The following is a 20,097-nucleotide window of genomic DNA, read 5'->3' on the forward strand; positions in this document are numbered from 1 at the left end:
TGGGGGGGCCTGATTTCTCCCGATTTCTGAATGCTTGGAGCCAGCAGTTCTTCCATCATCCAGGGGCAGGGTATCTGGGAGGCGGCAAGTGCAGGAACTGGCTTGAAGCTGTTCCCCAGGAACAGAGCAGGGAGCCTGGAGAGATAAACCAGGTCGCCATGTCCAGCCGACTCTCCTTTAACCTGCACTCCATCTCTCTCTCTCTCCTACCAGCTTCTGGAGGTGCCTGCTCCCGTCTTTCTGCAGCTCTTCCTCCCTTTGTCCCCTGTCCATCCTCCCCATGTGTGTGCGTGGGTGTGTATGTGTGTGTGGCAGGCAGATGCCGCTATAGCCGTTGCTTTTCTTTTGTAGGAGGAGACATCGCCGCGCTCCCTTCTAACCTGGCTTCTTTCTGGTTTTTTTGTGGGGGGTTGATTTTTTTTTCTCCTTCCTCCCTTCGCAGGAATTCAGATTCTCTCTCTTGTATTTCCCTTTTCTTTCTCCCCTCTTCTCCTGCCGATGTAGTGATCTAGACAGAGACTTTTGGAATAACAATGACAACACAGTGCAGCAGAAATGGAGCTCCTACCCTCCCAAGGAGTTTATACTAAACATTTCACCTTACGCCCCATACGGTGATCCACGACTTTCCCTCAAGTGAGTCTCTCGTTACCTGGTTTGATCATGTGTAGTGAGTATATGCGCAACCCACCACCCACCCACCCACCCTCTCCTACTCTTCCTGCTCCTCCCCTTCACCCTCCTCCTCTTCCTCTTTGTTCACCTCTTCTCCCCACACACTCCACCCCCATGGACAGACGGCCATGGAGACGAGCAACCCCTCCTGCCTTCCCCCCCCCGCCTTTATCGCAGTGGTTCCCAACCACTGCCATGGGCGCCAGTATTGGCACACCAGGCCAGGTCCCTGGGCACACCCTCTCTCTCCCTTAGGCTCAAATCCAAGTCAGAGGGAGTGTTGCCAGTGACTTCAATGGCACCAGAATCAGGCCCTTCACCAGGCACCACTGCGTCGGGCCCTGTTGCTCCACTGCTGGCTGCCCCCCTTTGGGGTTGGGCCCGAGCTCCAGGACGGGTCAGAGCGCAGCCCACCGAATGGGAAGCCGTGTTGGGCACCGGCTGGCACAGCCGTGGCCTTGGGACCTGATCCAAAGCTCACGTCGGCCAATGGGAAGCTTGCCATTGAATTGGCCGAGGTTCGGCCCAGGATCTTAGCCTGCTAGATTGGTATGGCTGCCCAAATGGGTTGGGAACTACTGCTTAAGTGACTCGCTGAGAGAGGCTAGCGCCCCCATCCTGCCGCCCCAGGTCCCCTCAGCTCTCCCTCCCCCACCCCGTGTCCCCCTTCTCTGCAGCACAGGATGGGGTTGCGCGTTTGGGTCCCCCCTCAGCGTGTACTCTGCATTTGCACTGTGTGGTGGTGAATCTGGTGCTGGTAAGCTCTCACTAACATGGCTTTTCTCTCCCTCTGCCTGTACTGGTGCCTCTCCTAACAGTTTTCTCCATTGTTTAACCCCTCGTTGTCTATGGGATAACGTAACTTTGCTGCCATCACACACTCACAACCGAGCCGGGGCCGCCTGTTGTTTTTTCTCTCCTCTCCCTGTTGCCGAAGGCTCCCCCTCAGCCCTTTCTTTTGCAGTGCTGATGTCTCTCTTTCTCTCTCTGTCTGTCTGTCTATTGTCTGTCCGTCTCTCTCTTTCTCTCTCTCTCTCTCTCTTTCTCCCCCCACGTGTGGCCTCCTCCCCGCCACCCCCGCTTCGCGCCCATCCTGGGGGATCTGGCCCACCCCAGTGGCTCTCTGCTGTCGGGCGCTAAATTGGCCGCCTCTTCTGCTTCGGGGTTGGCGGGGGAGCGAGAAGGACGCCTGGGGGAGAAGCAGCAGCTCCGAGAGGACGGCATGAAGAGCAGCGTGTCTGCCCACAGCGAGCCCAGCAATGGGAAGGCGGGGAGAGGCCGATGGCACACGGTGCAGAGCCACCTAGCAGCAGGGAAGCTCAGCCTATCCAAGTGAGTGAGAGCGCTTCACAGGCCCGGCCTGGCCCCACGAGGCACTGCAGCACGGGGCCCAGCAAAGCACAGGGTTGGGTGAATATCCTGCTGTTTAAGGGACTTATCCCCCACATTGGGATCAGGCAGGGGGTCCAGGAGAGCGTGGGGGGCGTGTGAGGGGATGACCCCACCCCAGTGGGATCGGAGAGGGCAGTCTGGAATGTCTGAGGTGGCAGGAAACAGTTTGCCACCCGATGGGGATTTAACCATCAGGTGTGATGAGATTCCCCTTGATCCTTGGCTAAGCCTAGCATCTGGGGGACCCGAATCATAACCCAGGTGCCCACTGTGGAATCCCTGTCACTGGAGAACAGGTTTGACAGCCGCCTGTCGGGATGGTCTAGGTATACTTGGTCCGGCCTCAGCTAAAGGTGATGGACTAGATGACCTCTCAAGGTCCCTTCCAGCCCTATATTTCTGTGATTGTGCTAGGCACTGACAAACAGCAAAAGACAGTCTCTGCCTCTAAGAGCTTACAGTCAAAGTATAATTCTACAGACAACTGGTGGATATAGACAGGAGAGTTTGAAGGAGGCCAATGAGGTGGATTTGTGGATGTTTACAGGGAGCTTCTTCCCCGTGTGAGGGGCAGCCTGGGAGAGAGCACGGAGGGGCTCGTTTGAACATTTAACAAGTGAATGATGGAGGCAGGCATCACTGGCAAAGCAGAGGGGGAGCCTACGTCTTGGCATCATTTGAGAGATGTTGGGTAGGATGGGCCTACGCTGGATAGGGCCTTGAAAGTGATGAGTTGTTTGTGTTTGATGTGGTGGAGGAGGAGCCAGCAGAGCAATGGAAGGAGAGGGGTCAAAACTACACACTTGGAAAATGATCTTTGTGACGGTGTTTTGAGTGGCTCATAAGCAGGGCCAGACTGCAGTTGTCAAGGCCAGAGAGGAGGAGGTTGGTCAAGATGGGGTGGGCCTGGATGAGAATATTAGCTGTGTGGATGGAAAAGGAAGGCCGGCTCTTAGAGATGGTGTGCAGGAAGACATTTGGACACAGCCTGGACGAGAGGCTCTAGAGAAAGGGTCAAGTCAAAGATGACACCTAGATTACAGACCTGTGTGACAGGAATGATGGTGGACTTGTCCATGGCGACTGAAAGAGAAGGATGAGGGGAGAGCTTAGGGAGCGAGGGTTGGGGGGGGAGATGAATTAATCTCATCTCCAAAGACCAGGTGCCCGTCCCCATGTCACTACTGCTGGTTGGCTTGTTCCCCCAGCTGGCAGAGCTGCACCCTCTGCAGTGGGGCAGCACCCCCCGAGCAGCCCTGTGGATGTGCTTTAGTAAATTAATCCTGGGGATATTGCCTGCTAAGGAGCCTGAACTGCAGACTGCCTGCCCAATGCTCAGTCTCTTGGAATTGAGGCTCTCTTGGGGCTCAAAGCCAGAAGTGGGGGCTACTTACAGCTATCAGACAGGCTAGGGGTTATGTCTGCGTTTTTGCAAGTATCTGGGGGAGTGGGAGGGGAGAGTGAGCGAGAGAGGTTATCAGTGACAGGAAAAGCTCCTCAGTCATGTTGGGGGCTGCTCAGTTGACTCTCTACCCCTTCCATCGTTAGCACCAAGCTGGGGGGTGGGAGGTAAACTTACTAGTGGATTGCGCCAATGGGTGAACACTCAAGTATGGATTCATTGATTTGTGCAGTGGAACAGCTGGTAGATTGCCCCACACTTCGGCCATCCCATTCCTACCCTTGGGGGCAAGACCATTCTTAGCCCTGCCCCCAACGGCAATAGTGACTCCTTAGAGTCCATTCTGTATCTGATTTGGCATAACTTTTGCAATAAACTAAACTTTTGGGCCCCAAAATTTTGCTTCCTTAGTCTGACGTCAGAGAGGATTTGGGAAAAAGTTGGACGTTTATCAGAGTTAGAAAAAACAAGAGTTTCTTTAGGATGCTCATAACTTAGTTTGGCTTACAGATTTTGGACCAGATTCTACACTGATTTGCACCAGAATGAGGATCTGGCCTTAAATTTCTAATCTCTGTTGGTTAAACTGCCTGAGATCAAGGAAGATACAGACTCCAATAGTGCAGTATTTAACTTAAATACTATGGTGTGTTGTAATTCATTGAATAACATGTGTAATTCTACACCCTAACTAGAAATACAGCAAAATAGACTTTCAGAAGAACATATATAGATGTACTGTGAGTTTTCACATATCATTGTGTTGAAATACATACATAAAAAAACTAAGGAAATTCCCAGATAAAATGCTTTGTTAAGATACCAGTAAGGTTTACGTTATTTAAAATTTTGTTAGAGCCTTATTGCTATAAAGAATCATTTGAACGCTGGGAAATTGTAAATTAAGGTTCAATTTAGAAAAAAAAAGGAGAAGAAGAAAGTGTGGAAATTCAGAGTTAAGGTTCCTTAAACAATGTTAATTCTGTCCATGAACAACTTTCTGTATCCCTGAGACATCTTTCCGATATGAGCTACATGCCCCTACTACAGAGACCCCTTTCTATCTTACGATATGCAAACTGCATTCTCGCTGCATTGGAAAAACATACCCAGCTACAATCCCTCCTCAGATCCATGCTCCTGTACTATATCAGGCACAGTACCTGCCTCCTACCTATTTGTTAGAGAGTGAAGACCTCTCCTTCCCACCCACAAATGCCCACTAGAGCAAGACAGAACAACACCCACATCACCACTTTCTAAATGTGGTTCCCAGACACATAACCTGTTCCACAGAGGGCTTGCTTATAGATTCACATACCATGGTGGTGGGAGTAGTGATGGATGGACAGATAGATGGAAGGATAGATATATGCATCTGAGGTGGGATGGATGGATGAGTGTGCATGAGGATAGATAGATAGATTGATTGATTGATTGATTGATTGGCATAGGCCCCAATCTGTGATGTGTGGTTAGTGCATTTTAGAGTGAAGAATGGGGCAGAGTTAGGGTGTTTGACAAAATTTAGCTCTGAATTTCTAGACTTTCTTGTCTTCACATTTTCATAAATTTCCTCTTGTCTTTGTCTTTACCACTTTTTTAAATACAATGTCACTGTTTTAAGAAGGTTTCTAGCAGAGGGAATTGATCTGCCTTACAGACCTGGTTGTATCTTAATGAAGTTCCTTTTGTTTGGGAGTAACATAGCTGATGGGCTCTTCATTGCATTGTGTGTCTGGAGGAGGTAGACCTTTACTCGCTTGTGCCATAGGAATGGCAGTATCCCGGGGGCGGGAGTAGGTCCTAGCAGATGCCAGAATGCCAGGTGTGCTTGCTGCCAGGTTCGTACAGTCCCTCCGCATCAGGAGCAGCTCCTGTGCGTCAGTTACCGCTGATAGAAAATTTATATATTCCGCTGGCTCAGGGCCTAGATCAGCCAATTTTAGTTTCCTGTGACTGAGAGGTTGTAAATTGGACTAATTTAGGATTTGATAGAAAACTGAAATGAGGTCGCCAAGCACGGAAGAGAAGGCAGCGGCTGGGAAAGGCCCATCTCTGCTTCACGCCAGGCAGCATGGGGGCTGTGCTTGCGGACTCGTCACCCAGATGCCGTTGCTCCTTCCGAATCACGTTTGCCAAGGAACCCAAAAACATATGCCAAGCCAGAGCCAGTGCCAGCTGGGTAACATACCTCTCCAGGGCACCTGGGTCTTTGAGGTGGGCTCTCTGCTTATTCAGGACTTCACTTTTTCTCCCTCTCTTTTGCTCTTTCTTGATCTCACTCTTTCGCGATCTCTCTTTTTTTTTTTCTTTCTCTCCCTCTCTCCTTTCTCCTCACTGCGTGATGCACGAAGGCACAGCTTCACCATTGTGTTTCAGCCATAATTACAGCCCAAACCCAAATGGAAATTAGACAAGGTTTTCCTGCTGCTGCTGCCACTGTGAAAGCAATTCCCCCAGTGTCCGGGTGGCATGTACTGCAGAGGCGGCCTCCGCTGCCACCGTGGCTGGGCTTTTCTGCTTCCTTTGTATAATTGGGAACCAAGCAGGGTCTTAGGTTTGAAATGACAATCAGGGTGGATGGTGAATATCTTGGCCTCAGCCCAGCTGGCTGCTACAGGGATGTCTCAGCCGAAGGCATGACCTCATGGCAGCAGCAGAGCTGAGGGAGAGGCAGAGCTGGGGGACAAAGAGGTTAGTTGGGTGCCTGGCCACATGTTCCTCTCTTCAGCCACATGTTTAGCTGCCTGCTTCATTGACCGTCCAGCTGAGTGTCTAACTGGATGCTCTGTATGTGTGCACAGCCATGTACTCTGCCCTGTGCCCAGCCGTGTGCACCAGACGTGCGCTCTCATGTGACAGCCGTGTGCTCCATGACATGCTTTGTCAAATATCCAGGCCTGTGCTCACTCACATGCCCAGCTGCTTGCTCAGCGGTGGGCTCCATCATGTCTTCTGCCAGGTGCTCCGTTGCATTCCCAGCTGGGGCTCTAGCCATGTGTTCCCAGCTGTATGCTGTTTTGCATGCTCTGTTTTGTCTGGCTGTGTGTTAATCTGGGTGCTCTGCCATGTCTCTGACTGTGTGCTTAACCGTGTGTCCTGTTATGTGTCTGGCTACATGTTTAGTCATGTGCTGCCGTGTGCCTGGGTTGCATATTGAGATCGCTCGTGTGTCCAGCTGGATGGCTAGCTAGTGGTATCATTGCATTGTCTAGCCCTGTGCTCTGTCCTGGGTCAGCCCATATCTCAAGCCCAGATGAGCCCCCGTCCCCGGGGCTCAGTCACGTTCATAGCCAAGTAGGCAGCTTGCTGTATCTTTCAGCTCTTCTACCAACCCTTTCCACCAGGGTTCAAACATTGCACAGGTCAGATCGCGAATTGGCTGTCGTCCCTTTTGAGTCAGTGGTGCAGCCCTGATTTACCCCAGCTGAGGATCTGGCCCTTAAATGCAGAGCCATTCAGAAAGCAAAAAAAAAAATCATAGAGGCAAGAAACAAACGGATGACTTCCCCTTCTCTGCAGGGCAAAGGAAAGCTCGAGTCCAGGGGTTTTCCCCTCACGGCAGGGTTTTGGGCACTGCGCCGTTGCCAGAATGTTCAGGGTGGGGGCGGAGGAAGGGGCAGGCAATCCGGAGAGAGAATATGGGGAAGTCATTGCTCCATACATGCACCAGGCCTGGCATTGCTGCTGTGCCCCATGGCCTGAGCTCAGTCCACTTGCTTGAGGGGCCTCCAAGGTGCTTGAACTCAGAACTCGAGTGGCCGGGAATGTGCCTTTTCATGAGTGCTGCTTCAGCCCTGCCAGCTTGGCCTGAGTTTTGCCCAGTCCCGGGACTTAGGAGAGCCCCCAGCTTCACAGCTCCCTTCAGGGAAATGCGGCCAATCTGCCGGGGTGACCGAGTGGTTGCCCAGCTGCAGCCAATGGGGAGAGGGGTGTTTCCCGTGTGACAGGAAGCAGCACGAACACGGGGGGGGGGGGGGGGGGGGCAGTTTGCCTTCACGCAGAAGCCTAATTAGCTCAGAAAGGAGGTCGGACAGCATGCTGAGAAGGTGCAGGCTCCCCGCAAGCCGAGTGGGAAAGGAACGGGGACAGCAGGATCCCCAGCGCCAGCTCACGGGCACTGACACACCAAACCTTCGAGGATCGGACAGAGTCTGGGGTGGATGGGCAGGAGAGATGGCCATGGAGCAGGGAGCTTGCACCTCTGGAAAGGCAGAGCTGGGGCCAAGACCTAGAGGGACGGTTTGCTGCTTCCGAAGGCCCCCAGCGAAGAGTGCGTTGCGCTGGGGCATCTTCTCTTTAACTCTTTTCTTTTGCTTCCTCCAATTTTGCCCCTTCACCTTCTTCTCCTTTCTTTCCTCTCCTTTGCCCTCCCCCTCCCTAAGTTTTGAGGACTCCACCATGTCCACAGCCACTACCCTTGAGTATATCCCCACCTCAGCAGGAGATCCGAAATGCCAGCGGCCCCGTACGCTGATGCGCCAGCAAAGCCTCCAGCAGCCACTTAGCCAGCACCAGAAAAGCAACCACAGCCAGCCCACCACCAGCCAGAGCCTGGGGCACCTACAGTCTCACACCGGCTCCTCTTCCAGCGGCGGCAACCCGCACGGCTCCCGGAGCGGCCAGTCGCGGCAAGGGGTCTCAGCTGGCTCCAAGCACAGGACGGCTGGCGGCCGGAGCCGCTCAAACCCCGGGAGCTGGGACCACATGGTGGGACAGATTCGGAACCGAGGCTTGGACATGAAGTCCTTCCTGTAAGTTCTCTCTCTCTTCTCCCCCTCTCTCGTTTGTTTCACCTGCTCCTTCTTTGCTAGCCAGTGGCAGGTGCCCAAAACCATGATGGGCAATGAATTTTCCTCTTTTGTGGGCAGCGCCGCCCGCTCTTTCACTGCTCTGGTCCTTATTTGCAAGTGGCAGAGGCAGCTGTTTCCCTGCATGGCTCTCCACCCCCACCCCAGACATTGAGGAGGAAGGTGGTTCTCTCTCTCTCTCCCCTCCCCCATGTGTATCCAGGGAAAGTTCTCTCCCTCCCTCTCTGCGCCCATCAAATCCAGTTGCTTCAGTTTCCTGCCATGGCTTTGCCATGAATGTGCAGTAAATTCTCAGACTAAAACATCCTGTGAATTTGGCAACCATGGCTCGAGGGGAACTCAGGGCCCAGCCCTCCTGCCTCAGGGAACCAGTAAATCCCATCCCCTTCAGTGGGAATCCTGGAGGTCTCCTGAAGCAGGAGAAGAAGCCCGTCTCAGCAGGGCTGCTGAATCCCCATTCCAAACCCCTGCAAACTCTTGGAGAACTTCAGATCAGGCTCCTCACTCCACAGCTGCCTCACTATAGAATAAGCTGAACCAAAATCCTAGATCAGACCTGTGAGTAAGTGCCCGTGTGGTCCTGGATGCTGGATCCACCTCTAGGTACAGCTGCAGATAGCACATGGTCTTGCCTTTGGGAGAGGAGAGAGCCTGTCTGTTCAGGGACAGGAATTCTCTTCCCTCCAGGGGATGGGCTCTCTTTCTACCACTGTGAAACTGACATTCCCTCTGTGAAGAAGGCGATTATCTGTGCTCCCTCCTGAAGGGGGTTGCAGTCTGTGTATCCTTGATAGCCCTGCCTGTCAGCCCTCAGATCCTCCGTTGCTGTGATCCCCAAATGCTGCTGTGTCAGAGCAGTTGGAAGCTTGTGATCTTCAATCGGTTGTGAATGTGTCTCCTATCAGCGTTGACTTTTACATTCCAAATGCCAAGGACGCAGCCAAGTCCCTTGCTGTCGTTATATCTCTGCTTATGACAATGTCACTTATTTTCTGAGGCTGTGTCCCTCCCCTGCCAACACTCTCACAAGCCACCGTGCTCTTCAATTCAGTCTTTAGCCAGCTGGCCCATCTACAATGGGAACCACATTTTAATTCCCATAGAATGTATTACACGTAGGGCCAGATCCTAGCTGATGTAACTCCACTGGAGTGAATGGGCCAGAACCCCATTTCATGTAAGTCTCATTGACTCACTGGTAGGTGGGAAGGATGGTCTGGTGACTAGTACTCTAGACTGTGATTCCTAAAACCTGGATTCAGTTCCTAGTTCAGCCACAGACTCCTTGCATGACTATGGGCTGCTCATTTAATCTGCCCTGTGCCTCAGTTCCCCATCTGCGAAATGGGATATTTTCTGACTTCAGCAGTGTTCTGAGGCTAAACTCCATTAGTGATTGGGAAGTGTTCAGGATGCCATGTAAGTACTTAGCTAGGTAAGGAACTATGTTGAGGCACTGACTCATGGCAGGGAATCTGTCCTGCCTAATGGAGGGCATGGAGTACTAGTTTTAATTCAACCATGTGAAGTTGCTTGAGATTCTTGGCTGAAAGATGCAAACTTGCTACACCAATGATGGTGATCAACATCCTTGTGGTTAATTTGTTATTAATTCCACCAATTTCATGGCTGTTCACGCCCCCCTCAGCACCAAGCCCTTTCTGCCTCCTGGCCTTAGCCTTAAAGATTTTCATAGCAGGCTCCATTTGCCTGCTTCCTAATTTATAGATGAATCTCATTAGCCCTCCAGAGGATTATAGACCTCACTGTTTACATAGCTTCATTTGCTTATTCCAGCCTTAATTGGTTGAAAAAAGTACCCACAGAAAGGGAATAAGCTGAGCAGCTCTATTGCTTTTGCCCTTCAAGGAGCCATGGCCATTTAGTTCCATTACTTCCAAAAACCATTAACTTTGTTTTTCATCTTGTTTACCATCAAACTCCCACTCCTCGGCATTTTAATGCACATGCATTTATTAACTTCTGGAGGCCCATGGGAGGCTACACTAATGAGACTGCCTCATCCGCACAAAGCATCATGAGATCTGGGACGTAATTTCATGTGGGTGAAAACGCTTGTTCTTCTAGAGAGGGAACCAAGCCTTTAAATAGCAAGGAGTGCATGCCAGTACCCACTCACACACGCAGTAGGCTGGAGCTGAGTGGGTTATTCCATAGACATACAGAGCACAGAAATATCTGCCTAGTATTGCTTTTCTATGCAAGCAGTTGCAGTGGTTGACATGGGGATGAGTTGTCCTTGATGGGAGTTGGTAGGTGTGTTCAGGGATGGAAGGGGATGGAAGCTTGGTAAATCCCTAGGAAGATGTGGTCCAGACTATGAGAGCCCCGGCTTTATACTTTCAGGAAGGGATGATCCACAACTGCTTCCCAATGGGAAGCACCCCAGCGCTTGCTTCTATCCTAGAAAGGCTCAGGATAACAGATTTTAAATCTGTGGCATGTTCAGATACATGAGTGCTAGTTTGGGTTCTTTAGAGGGTTTTTATGGTTCTCTCTGAGCCCTAAACAGTTGGGCTCATGACAGCTAAAGCACTTGGCTTTGTGAGCGGAGGGGTACAAAACAGAGCTCCAGTAAAACAGTTTTAAAAAATCTCTCAAGGTTTTCCTGTCACGTGTACAGTATCTGTAGGAGACACAACAGCGCGGTGTGCTGGGATGGCTCAGCTGGAACTTGGTTGGGATGACATGCGTGTCTCACCATGTGCAGTGCAACCATCCCAGGCTCACCGACAATATCTACATTCCACACCGGGCTAGGCAGCATTCCCTGTCTCTTGATGCAGAGATGAGTGCCTGCCCTCGTTTGTATCTGGTGAAGGTCTCTCTCACTCCATTTTGGCCTGGGAGATCCTCACTCTCTCTCCTCTTCTTTCCTCTCTCTGCACATGTATGTCTGGAGCCGATTTTGCGCGCGCACGCTCTCTCTCTCTCTCATCCTTTCTCCTGTCAATTACCGTGAATTTCTGAGATACAAATCATGTAGTAGAAGAAGCCCATCCAGACATTGTGACTGCATGCATCACGTGACCTTCCCTAGCTCCTACCACTCTGTCTGAGCTTTGTCTCATCCCTTGTGACCATTCTGGCCCCGTGTGACCTTCTATAGCCCTTCCCATTCTGTCTGAGCACTGCCTGACCCCATGTGACCTCTCCTTGCCCCTCCCACTCTTCGGGTCACTGTCTTACCCTAGGTGACATTTCTCAGTCCTCTCCCCCATCTGAGCTGTCTCCCATTCACTTAAGGAAACCTTTTAAGTTCCATTAAGAAACTAAAAGCCGCAGTGACACACAGGGAGTGGAGCAAGACAACAGGACAGGAGCCAGCGGTATTTTTGCCACCGTTTCCTGCACTTGGTGTCTCCTAATCCTCCCATGACAGACAAGCACCTTTGCAGGACCCCACTTCCCAGAGGAGGCTGTGAAGCTGCTGCCATGCTGTTGGCTGGTCCTGACTTCCAAGAAGCGCTTTACCTGGGAGTGGTGTCAGATGGCACCAGGCCTGTGCCAGCACAAACCCACCCACACTTCTGATGACAGCCGCTACAGCGGGATCAGGCACCATTCACTCTCTCTTGTCCTCATTGCTTTGGCTGGTGCAGGCTCCCCAGTTAGTCACAGCAGCTCAGGGGGCCACCCTTTGCATACATGGCTAGACGTTAAGTCCAGAAGGCTCCATTCTAATAATCTAACCTGATCTCCTGCATAAAGCAGGGTGGAGAACCTCACCCAGTAATTCCTACATCCAGCCCATAACTTGTAATGGAGCTAGAGCCCAATCCGACTGTGTGGGACTCAGTCCTGTAAGGTGCTGATGACTTTAAGAGGAGTGGAAGCCACCTAGCACATCCCCTCAGCCCCTGGCAGGACTGGGACCATAGGGTAACAGCTGTAGTCCCAGGGCCATGGTCCCTCCCTGGACTGGAAGTTCAGCTGCCCCAGAGTTTCAAAATGTCCCCCTTAAAGAGTCCTGCCTGGGCTAGATCCCAGCAGATTGCGTCAGACTGAACCTGGGGGCAGAGGGCAGATTACAGCATGGAAAGGGAGATGTTGTTCTAAATGGAGATGGAGAAGTATCTGGGCTCATTTCAGTCCAAACTAGTTGACACTGCCCTGGGGACCAAATGGACATTGTCCCAGCCCTCGGGAGGTTCCTGCATAGACCCTCTCTTCTGCCTATTGCACCAAGGAAAGGTGTGCTCCCAGGACATTAATAACAGTAACTCCACGCACTTTGTTAGCATCTTCCAACCTACGTTCTCAAAGTGCTGTACAGACACCAGACCTCCACCGGTCCAACAGGAGCCCGTTGGCATCAATCAGTGAGCGAGCACAGTCTAGTGATTAAAAAGAGTCAGGTGGACTGGGTTCCAACCCCAGCTTTGCTACTGACTCACCCTGGGTACGTCTATATGTTGGACTGAGGTGGCAGCTCCTGCTTGAGGAGACATGTCTGTGCTAGCTCTGATCCAGCTAGTGCACTTAAAAATGGAAGTGTAGCCACAGGCGGCGGGAGGAGTTAGCTGCCCCAAGTATGAGCCCATGCGCGACGCTAGGCACACACTTGGATGGCTAGCCCCTCCCGCCATGGCTACACTCTATTTTTAGCACGCTTGCTAGATCAAGGCTAATGCAGATGGGTCTCCGGGAGTCGGCCTTTGCACCTCCAGTTCCAGCGTAGACATACCCAGTGTGACCTTGGGCATATGACTGCCTTGTTCTGTGCTTCGACGTCCCGCTCCGCAAAGCACGATGAAAATGTCTTTCTGTCGTGCTCTTTGACCTGCCACCATCCCTGACATCTCCTGCTCCCAGGGCCAGCCTTCCCTGCCTCACGCAATGATCATCTCATCTCAGACACAAGCAGCGCAGCAGCTTCAAATCCAATTACACAGTGCCCCTGCCCAGAGTGCCCCAGAATCTTTTGAAGACAGCCGGGTGCGGTGACCCCTTGTGAGTTTAGAGGTGCAAAAGCTTTCGTGAGACGCTCTCGTCAGCCGTAATAAGTAATGGCACGTGCGTGTCGGAGGGGCTGCATCACATTTCAGTGGCAAAGACACAGCGCTTGAACTGGGGTCACAGCGTTGTTTGTTGTTTCTACAAGACATCACAGCCCGGGGCCTGCAGAACCTCTGCCTGCCAACAAAGGTCAGAAAGTCCTACTCACTCAGAATTGTCTCCCCAGCAGGGGCGAGGTTTAAATTGGAGCTGACACTCGTTCCTAAGGTCCATGCTTCTGAGTGACCGGCAGTAATCTGTGGAGAATGTTTCCATTCATTTAGCCTGAGCGGCTAGAGCTATGGACACAACAGACCAATCCGTCCCTGGGAAATTCTTCTGACCACAGCGGAGTTAAAGCAGGGATGGCTGGCCAGTATGTTAAACTAGGCCCTTTCCCCTCACAGCAAAACTGCCCTTAACTCCAGCTCCCCAGAGATTCCCCCATTTGGTACCAACCTGCCTTCAATTCTAGCTCCCAATACTCAGTGCCACCCATGGCAATCTGCGTACTACTAAGACCTTCCAGTACTCCCACCCACTGACCCAACCTACCCATGCTTCCAGGCCAATTTCTGTCCCACGCATCTGTATCAGTTTGCATCATAGTTAATCTCCATACCCACCCAGATTGAACAGCAGCCTCCTATAATTGTTCTCAAGTACCAGCTCCCCAACGTCCCCTTATTCCAACTCCATCCATCTCCAGTACCAGCCTGGATGTCCAGCTACTGTAAAGCCAGCCTGCCTTCACTAATCAACATTTCTCTGACCTCCTCTGCTAGAACCAACATCCCTATATCCAACCACCCTGCCCCACTGTCCCCAGTGGCAGCTCCCCAGTGTTAGAACCCATTCCTCACTACCATCTCTTCCATACACACTTGCCTCAGATAGATAGATTAGATCAGGTTTTGATTATGGTCATTTCAAATACAGACAAGGGGAATTTTCCCAAACTTTTCATTAAATAAATCTCCTTTGGGCTGAGAAGTGAGAGAGAAATGTCATCCCAGGATGGGGGTAATTTTACAGAAAGTTATCACCTGAAAGAATGTGCCTTAGAAACCATATGACCATAGGCTTTACCATCCTGGATCAGACCATTGGGCTGTCTAGCAGGGTATCCTGCCTCTGATGCAGCCAATATGTGATGCTTTGGAAGAAGGTCCAAATCCAGGTGAAACTCCTCCTGAAGTCAATGGGAGATTTTCCGGAGTTGGCCCAGGATTCATTTTGGCAAGTTGTGCAGTTGTTGCTAGTGCAACACTAAAATACCAACTCACCTTCATCCATATACCAGTTGAGCTGTGGTCACCAACAAACCCCAGCTATCAAACCACCAAGTATCATTCTCAGCCGTACACCATTGCTTCTCTCTTTCAGAACCAGCACACCTCTCATAGCCATGGCAATTCACATTTAATGCCCATCCTTCCCATGTTATGCAGTCTCTCTTGCCTCCCACACCAACCTTCAGCCCCTGTTCACCTGCCTTCGCTTCCATCTTGTCTTCTCTGCTAACCTTCATTCTCTGCACAGTCACAATTCCATGCATCCATGAGTCAAAGGAGAGATCACCAATAAGAGGGGAACTGCCCCTAAGGCAGCCTCTCTGTTAAGATGCAATCTACACTAGAAAGATGTCTGAGACGCCCTGCATTAGACTGACAGTCTTTTGTGGAGCTAATTCTCAATTGCCCATGGGTGATGGATTGCCCATAGATACCACAAGCTCCTCTTCCCTACTGAAAAGTGGCACCGTGGCTGGTTGACTTTAGCCCTGGTCTCTAGGGCCAGAGGGAGGTGCCAAGTGCATATGCCACCCTATGGAGATTCTCTAGCAAACAATCTACTCTGTACTCCATGTTCTCTCCAACTGGGGAGCCTGTGCTTTGCAATGTGGGTATCTATCCAAAGCTTGAGTGGCCTCGTACTCTGTCTTTGTTGTGGTTCTAAGGTGCTGTTTGCCTCTGGGTTTTATTTCTTATGCTTTGTTCTCCTCTCTCTCTTTCCCTTCTGCTTCCTGCTCTCCTCCTTTCCGTGGCCGGCTCCCGTCTGGGCAGGGAAGGCCGGATGGTGGTGCTATCTTTGGTTCTGGGACTCTCGGAACAGGACGACTTTGCCAATATACCCGATCTGCAGCAGCAGAACCAGCAGACCCAGAACTCTCAGGGGGACAAGAGGTATGAGTAGGGGGGAGGGTGCTTCAGAAGCAGGAGGAGAAGAGAGGGCTCCACCGAGGGTCGGAGGAGGCTGGTTGCAGTTCCCACTGCCAGGGAGAGTGGAAGGTTGGCACAGTGGGGGCGGAGGGACGCCATGCAGCCCAGGTGCTGGGCACCATGCTGTTTCAAAACAGTCTGGCAGGCTCTCTCCCTTTTCCCTAGCACCGAGTCCTGGTATCCGTGTCCCTGCTGTGGGGGAGCGCTGGGGCTTGGGAGTCACTCCTTCCTCAAGCGGAAATGAATTGTCCTCATCCTCCTTCCTCCCTTTCCCTTCTGCCATCTCCCCTGCCCCATTCACCTCCATGTCTCATCTCCTTCCCTCTCTTCTTACATGTGTTGGAGGTGGCCCCGCGGATTCCTGCCTTTGAGCGTCCTCAGCCTGCTTAGCTCAGGGCGATGGGAAGCGAAAACGTGAACAGAGAGGAGAAGAGTGATGGGGGAGGGAGGGAGGGGAGTAGAAAAGATCCAGGGGGGAGCAGAGAACAAGACAGATAGAATGGAGAGGGTCAAGAGGAAGGACCTCAGGGCAATTTGTGGTCCACTGGGCTCATTAGCCAAGGCCATGGCAAGTCCCCGAGTCTCAGTTCATTATCAGGCCGTGTTTGTTGCGGTCACTCAGAGGTCCCGTGTGCCTCAGCAGAGAGCTGGAGAATGACCTCCTGCCAGGAAGTTTCTGGCTTAATTCAGTCCCCCGTACACCACATTCTGGAAAACCAAGCCCTCCATGACTGGAATCCCAGCCCCGTAAGTCAAGGGGAGCTTTGCCACTGATTTCAGTGGGCCCAAGATTCCACCCCATGCATTTCACTTAACTCCACAGCGTTGCCTGGCATGGGGTGGGGAAGAGTCAGTGGAGAGGGAATATATTGCTCTCATGCTATTCTTGCGGGAGAGCCAATGCAATCACTGGTATTTGCACATTAGACCCAGGAGGGTGACATCCACCCTGTTGTTCGTTGCCAAATACACCTCCTATGGTGGCATATGCTCCTGGGCCACCGCGCTGGGTCCTGAGACATGATCTTAGAAATCCCTTGTGTTTCCCAGGGTCCCAGGGTTTCTTTCTGCTTCAGATATTTCCTAGCAGCTCTGGGGCTAAGGTTTCTGTTCCTCTCACTGCCAGCAGCATGGCCCACTGGCAGGCCATGGGCTCCCAGCTGGCTCCTGGCCAGTATGCAGCCTCCAGGGAGGAGGGGGCTGGGGCTGCAATGGGACAAAATGGAGGGCAGATGTGGGGGGAGCCACCCCAGGTTCCCACTTCCTCATCACCCCCTTCCTCAGGCTGCACCAAGCCCTCTCCTTTCCTCAGTAACGGTCCAGGATCTCTCCCCACAGCCCCAACAACCTCCCTCACTCCAACCCCCTCCAGGTGACCCCTGCCTCCCTCCTGGTTTCCCCTCCCACCAACCCCTCTGCTTCTGAGGTGGTGGGGCAGAGCCCCAGCTCCCCTCCAATTTGCTCCCTCTTCTGGGGGGCAGGGAAGGGGGAATCAGTGCAAGAAGCATCCCAGGTGTGCAGATGTGCAAACACCTTGTCAGTCTGATTCAGTGTCAGGGTACTGGGTGTTTAAGGGGAGTGAGCACCAGGGGGCTGAGTCTCTTCTCACTCTTAACCAGTGCAGCCCTTGGGCTGTTCCAGAGTTACTCCAGATTCACCCTGATGAAGGCTGGGAAACAGGCCCTGGCCTCCGCGAGAGGGGAGCTATCATACCGTAGCTGTGTTTACATCATCCTCAGGATCTGATTCTAGCTTGTATCGACATAATGGCGCTAGCTCTGATCTAGCCAGCTTGGTGCTGATAGCAGGGAAGCAGCACAGGCTAGCCACCTGAGCATGTGCCCTGGCTCCCTGATAGGCTTGTCTTCAGGTGGCCAGGCCATGCTGCTGCCACTTCACTGCTCTTGGTAGCCCAGCTGGCTAGATCACAGCTAACTCCTCTGGGTCTATACGTGCTGCCATCCTCCTGCAAGCGTAGATGTACCCTGTGAGCGCTACGGCTCATGCCTGCACTGTGGGGGCATCCACACAGCCTGCCCGAGCTCCGCGAGTCCTGCCCTGGGAAGCACTAGGCTCAGCAGTGAATCTGGGATGGAGTCACGCTTGTTTGGTTATTCCAAAGTCCTGCTCAGGAAACTGGGGGGAGATGCCCTCCAGAGCGTTCTACCATGATCTTTCCTTTCCCTAAGCCACGTGGCCAGCAAATCTGCCAGTGTCCCTTTGGCCTTCTGCTGCTCCCCTTGCTATCTGCATGCAGGTCTGTGACGGTCCTCACAGGGGGGGCAGTGATGTGACAGCCACCAGCCCTGTTTCCTATGTGGTTTTGTGCCATCTCGTTCCCCTGCTGGGATCAGACAGGAGGGGAGGGGGCCTGGCTGGCTCAAGGCAGAGGCCTTGAGCAGCTCCAAGTGCGTGTTAAATTCCATCGCTAGCTGCGAGGAGGTGTGAAGAAGCAAGCAGCCGGTTCCACGTGATCAGTGTGTTAATTAGCTGGCATCGTTCTCACCCGCACACTATTTATATCTCGCTGTGGTTATATTTCGCTACATATTTTAGCGCCTCCAGTTTGATCATCTAATTGCACAGTCTGTCCCTATCTGACGCTCTAAGCGGGGGCGGGCTGAGCACATCCCATTGAGATCGTCGCAGCCCAGAGAGAGCGTCCCCTGCTGGCACGTATCCATTCTGGGCACGCTGACCTAGGAGCAGATCTCCCACTGGGCCCTCGGTGGGCTCCAGTCTGGAGAGAGAGCACCCCCCTGCTGATGTCATTCTGGACCGTCCACCTTGGTTCTAGGAGAATTGCCTGCCTCTGCACTCTCATCCTGACTTGGTGAGAGCACTCCTAGGGTTGCTAGGGAGGCAAGTCCCTTCTCTGCAACCTGGGGACTCGTGAAGCCCTTCACTGCTTAATTTAAGCAAAGGTCTCCAAAGATATCTCGTCTTCCCCAGCAGACAGTTAGAGATGGGCCAGTTGGGAGGCATACATGGGAGAAACGTGTGTGTGTGTAACCCCAGAGACAATCCCCCTCTTGCCCCTGAAGGATCCATTGGGGGGAGGGGGTGTGTAAACCCCACCTCTTTTTCTGACCAGTTAGATTCTGCTCAGCAGTGTAGCAGACCCTGCTCCTGGCCTTAAACTATTTCCTTTAATGGAAGACTTTTGTTGGACTTGACTTCCACTTGGTGCACGACAGCTTGGTCTTTGGGATGGTGTTTGCAGTCATCCAGCCTGAGACAAGAGCGGTGGAGAGCGGCAGCTCCAGCGGAGGCCCCCTGCCCATTATTCAAAGCAAGGATTTGCCCTGATCATAAGAAGCCTACCCTGCAAGCTCAACATCTCATCACAGACGATGAGGCCCATTCAGTGCCAATCTCTATTGTCCAGATCATCCCCACAGACCAGTTCTCAGTGCTTTTAAGCAGAGAGGGCCAGTGAATTTGGGGTGCCCACACCTAGAAAAGGGGGCTCAGTTCTGAGACACTCCCCCCGACTGCATCCCACTGGCCCTGGACCTTTGTTGTAGGCTTCTCGACCCACGTACAGTTGCCCTTGGCTTTGCAATGGGAGTTAGCAAGCAGGATTCAGGAGGCATGCTCCTGGCACTGTGTGCAAGAGGAAAAGCAGTGCTGTCAGCTGGAGTAGGGCACTGGAAGAATCATCCTGATCCTAACAGAGACCCTGTCACTCATGAAAACAGAGTTGCAAGAGGGGGCTTTGGGGAGAGGTGGATGGGCCCTGTCTAGCCAGCCTGGAACCCTGATCAGACGAGGCCAGTCTCACCTCCCCTATGCAGTGGGGGGATGGGATGGAGGTCCTTCAGGAGCTGGATTTTTTGGGGAGGTGATCATTTGTCCACGTCCTGCAACCTCTTTCTCTGCAGCAAGTGAGCTTATCACCCACTCCTTGCCTTCCCCCCACTGCCTCCCCATATCCCCCCTTTGATAGGCCCAGGCACCGCCTGCCATTCTCAGCCTCTCGGACCCCAATCTCTCAGCCTGTTTCACCCACATCTTCCTAGTGACCCCATTTCACCCACCTCCCAGGCCCCTCCCCCCTTCATACCCTATCCATCTGACATCGATCCAGGGCAACAAATGGAGCAGGTGATACAGGACTAGATTAATAAAGAACTAAAGGATAATATAATTAATGCCAATCAACACGGGTTAGTGGAAAATAGAGCCTAACTGGATATCTTGTTTTGATGAGATTACAAGTTTGGTTGATAAAGGTAATAGTGTTGATGTAATGTACTTAGAGTTCTGTAAGGCATTTGACTTGGTACCACATGACAGTTTGATTAAAAAACTAGAACAATATAAAATTGACATGGCATATATTACATGGATTAAAAGCTGGCTAACTGATAGGCCTCAAAATGTAACTGTGAACAGGGAATCATCTTTGAACGGCTGTGTTTCTAGCAGGGTCCCACAGGGATCGATTCTTGGCCCTACACTATTTAACATTTTTATTAATGACCTGGAGGAAAACAAAATCATCTTTGATAAAGTTTGCAGATGACACAAAGGCTGGGGGTGTGGTAGATAATGAAGAGGACAGGTCACT

The 20,097-nt window shown here is 52.1% G+C and overlaps 1 protein-coding gene across 1 annotated transcript in view; it reads left to right on the forward strand.

Moving 5' to 3' along the window:
- The window catches only part of SYT7 (synaptotagmin 7), a 151,189-nt gene that overhangs the window by 93,720 nt on the left and 37,372 nt on the right, over window positions 1-20,097 (forward strand). Inside the window, exons 4-7 of the mRNA XM_067541465.1 lie at window positions 505-636; window positions 1,792-2,007; window positions 7,858-8,226; window positions 15,369-15,488. Coding sequence (XP_067397566.1) covers window positions 505-636; window positions 1,792-2,007; window positions 7,858-8,226; window positions 15,369-15,488 — 837 coding nt within the window. The remainder of the gene's footprint in view (window positions 1-504; window positions 637-1,791; window positions 2,008-7,857; window positions 8,227-15,368; window positions 15,489-20,097) is intronic.

This window comes from Emydura macquarii, unplaced genomic scaffold (genome assembly GCF_026122565.2).
Source record: "Emydura macquarii macquarii isolate MOO-44397 ecotype Brisbane River unplaced genomic scaffold, CSIRO-AGI_Emac_v2 contig_670, whole genome shotgun sequence".
In the NCBI taxonomy this organism is placed as follows: Eukaryota; Metazoa; Chordata; order Testudines; family Chelidae; genus Emydura; species Emydura macquarii.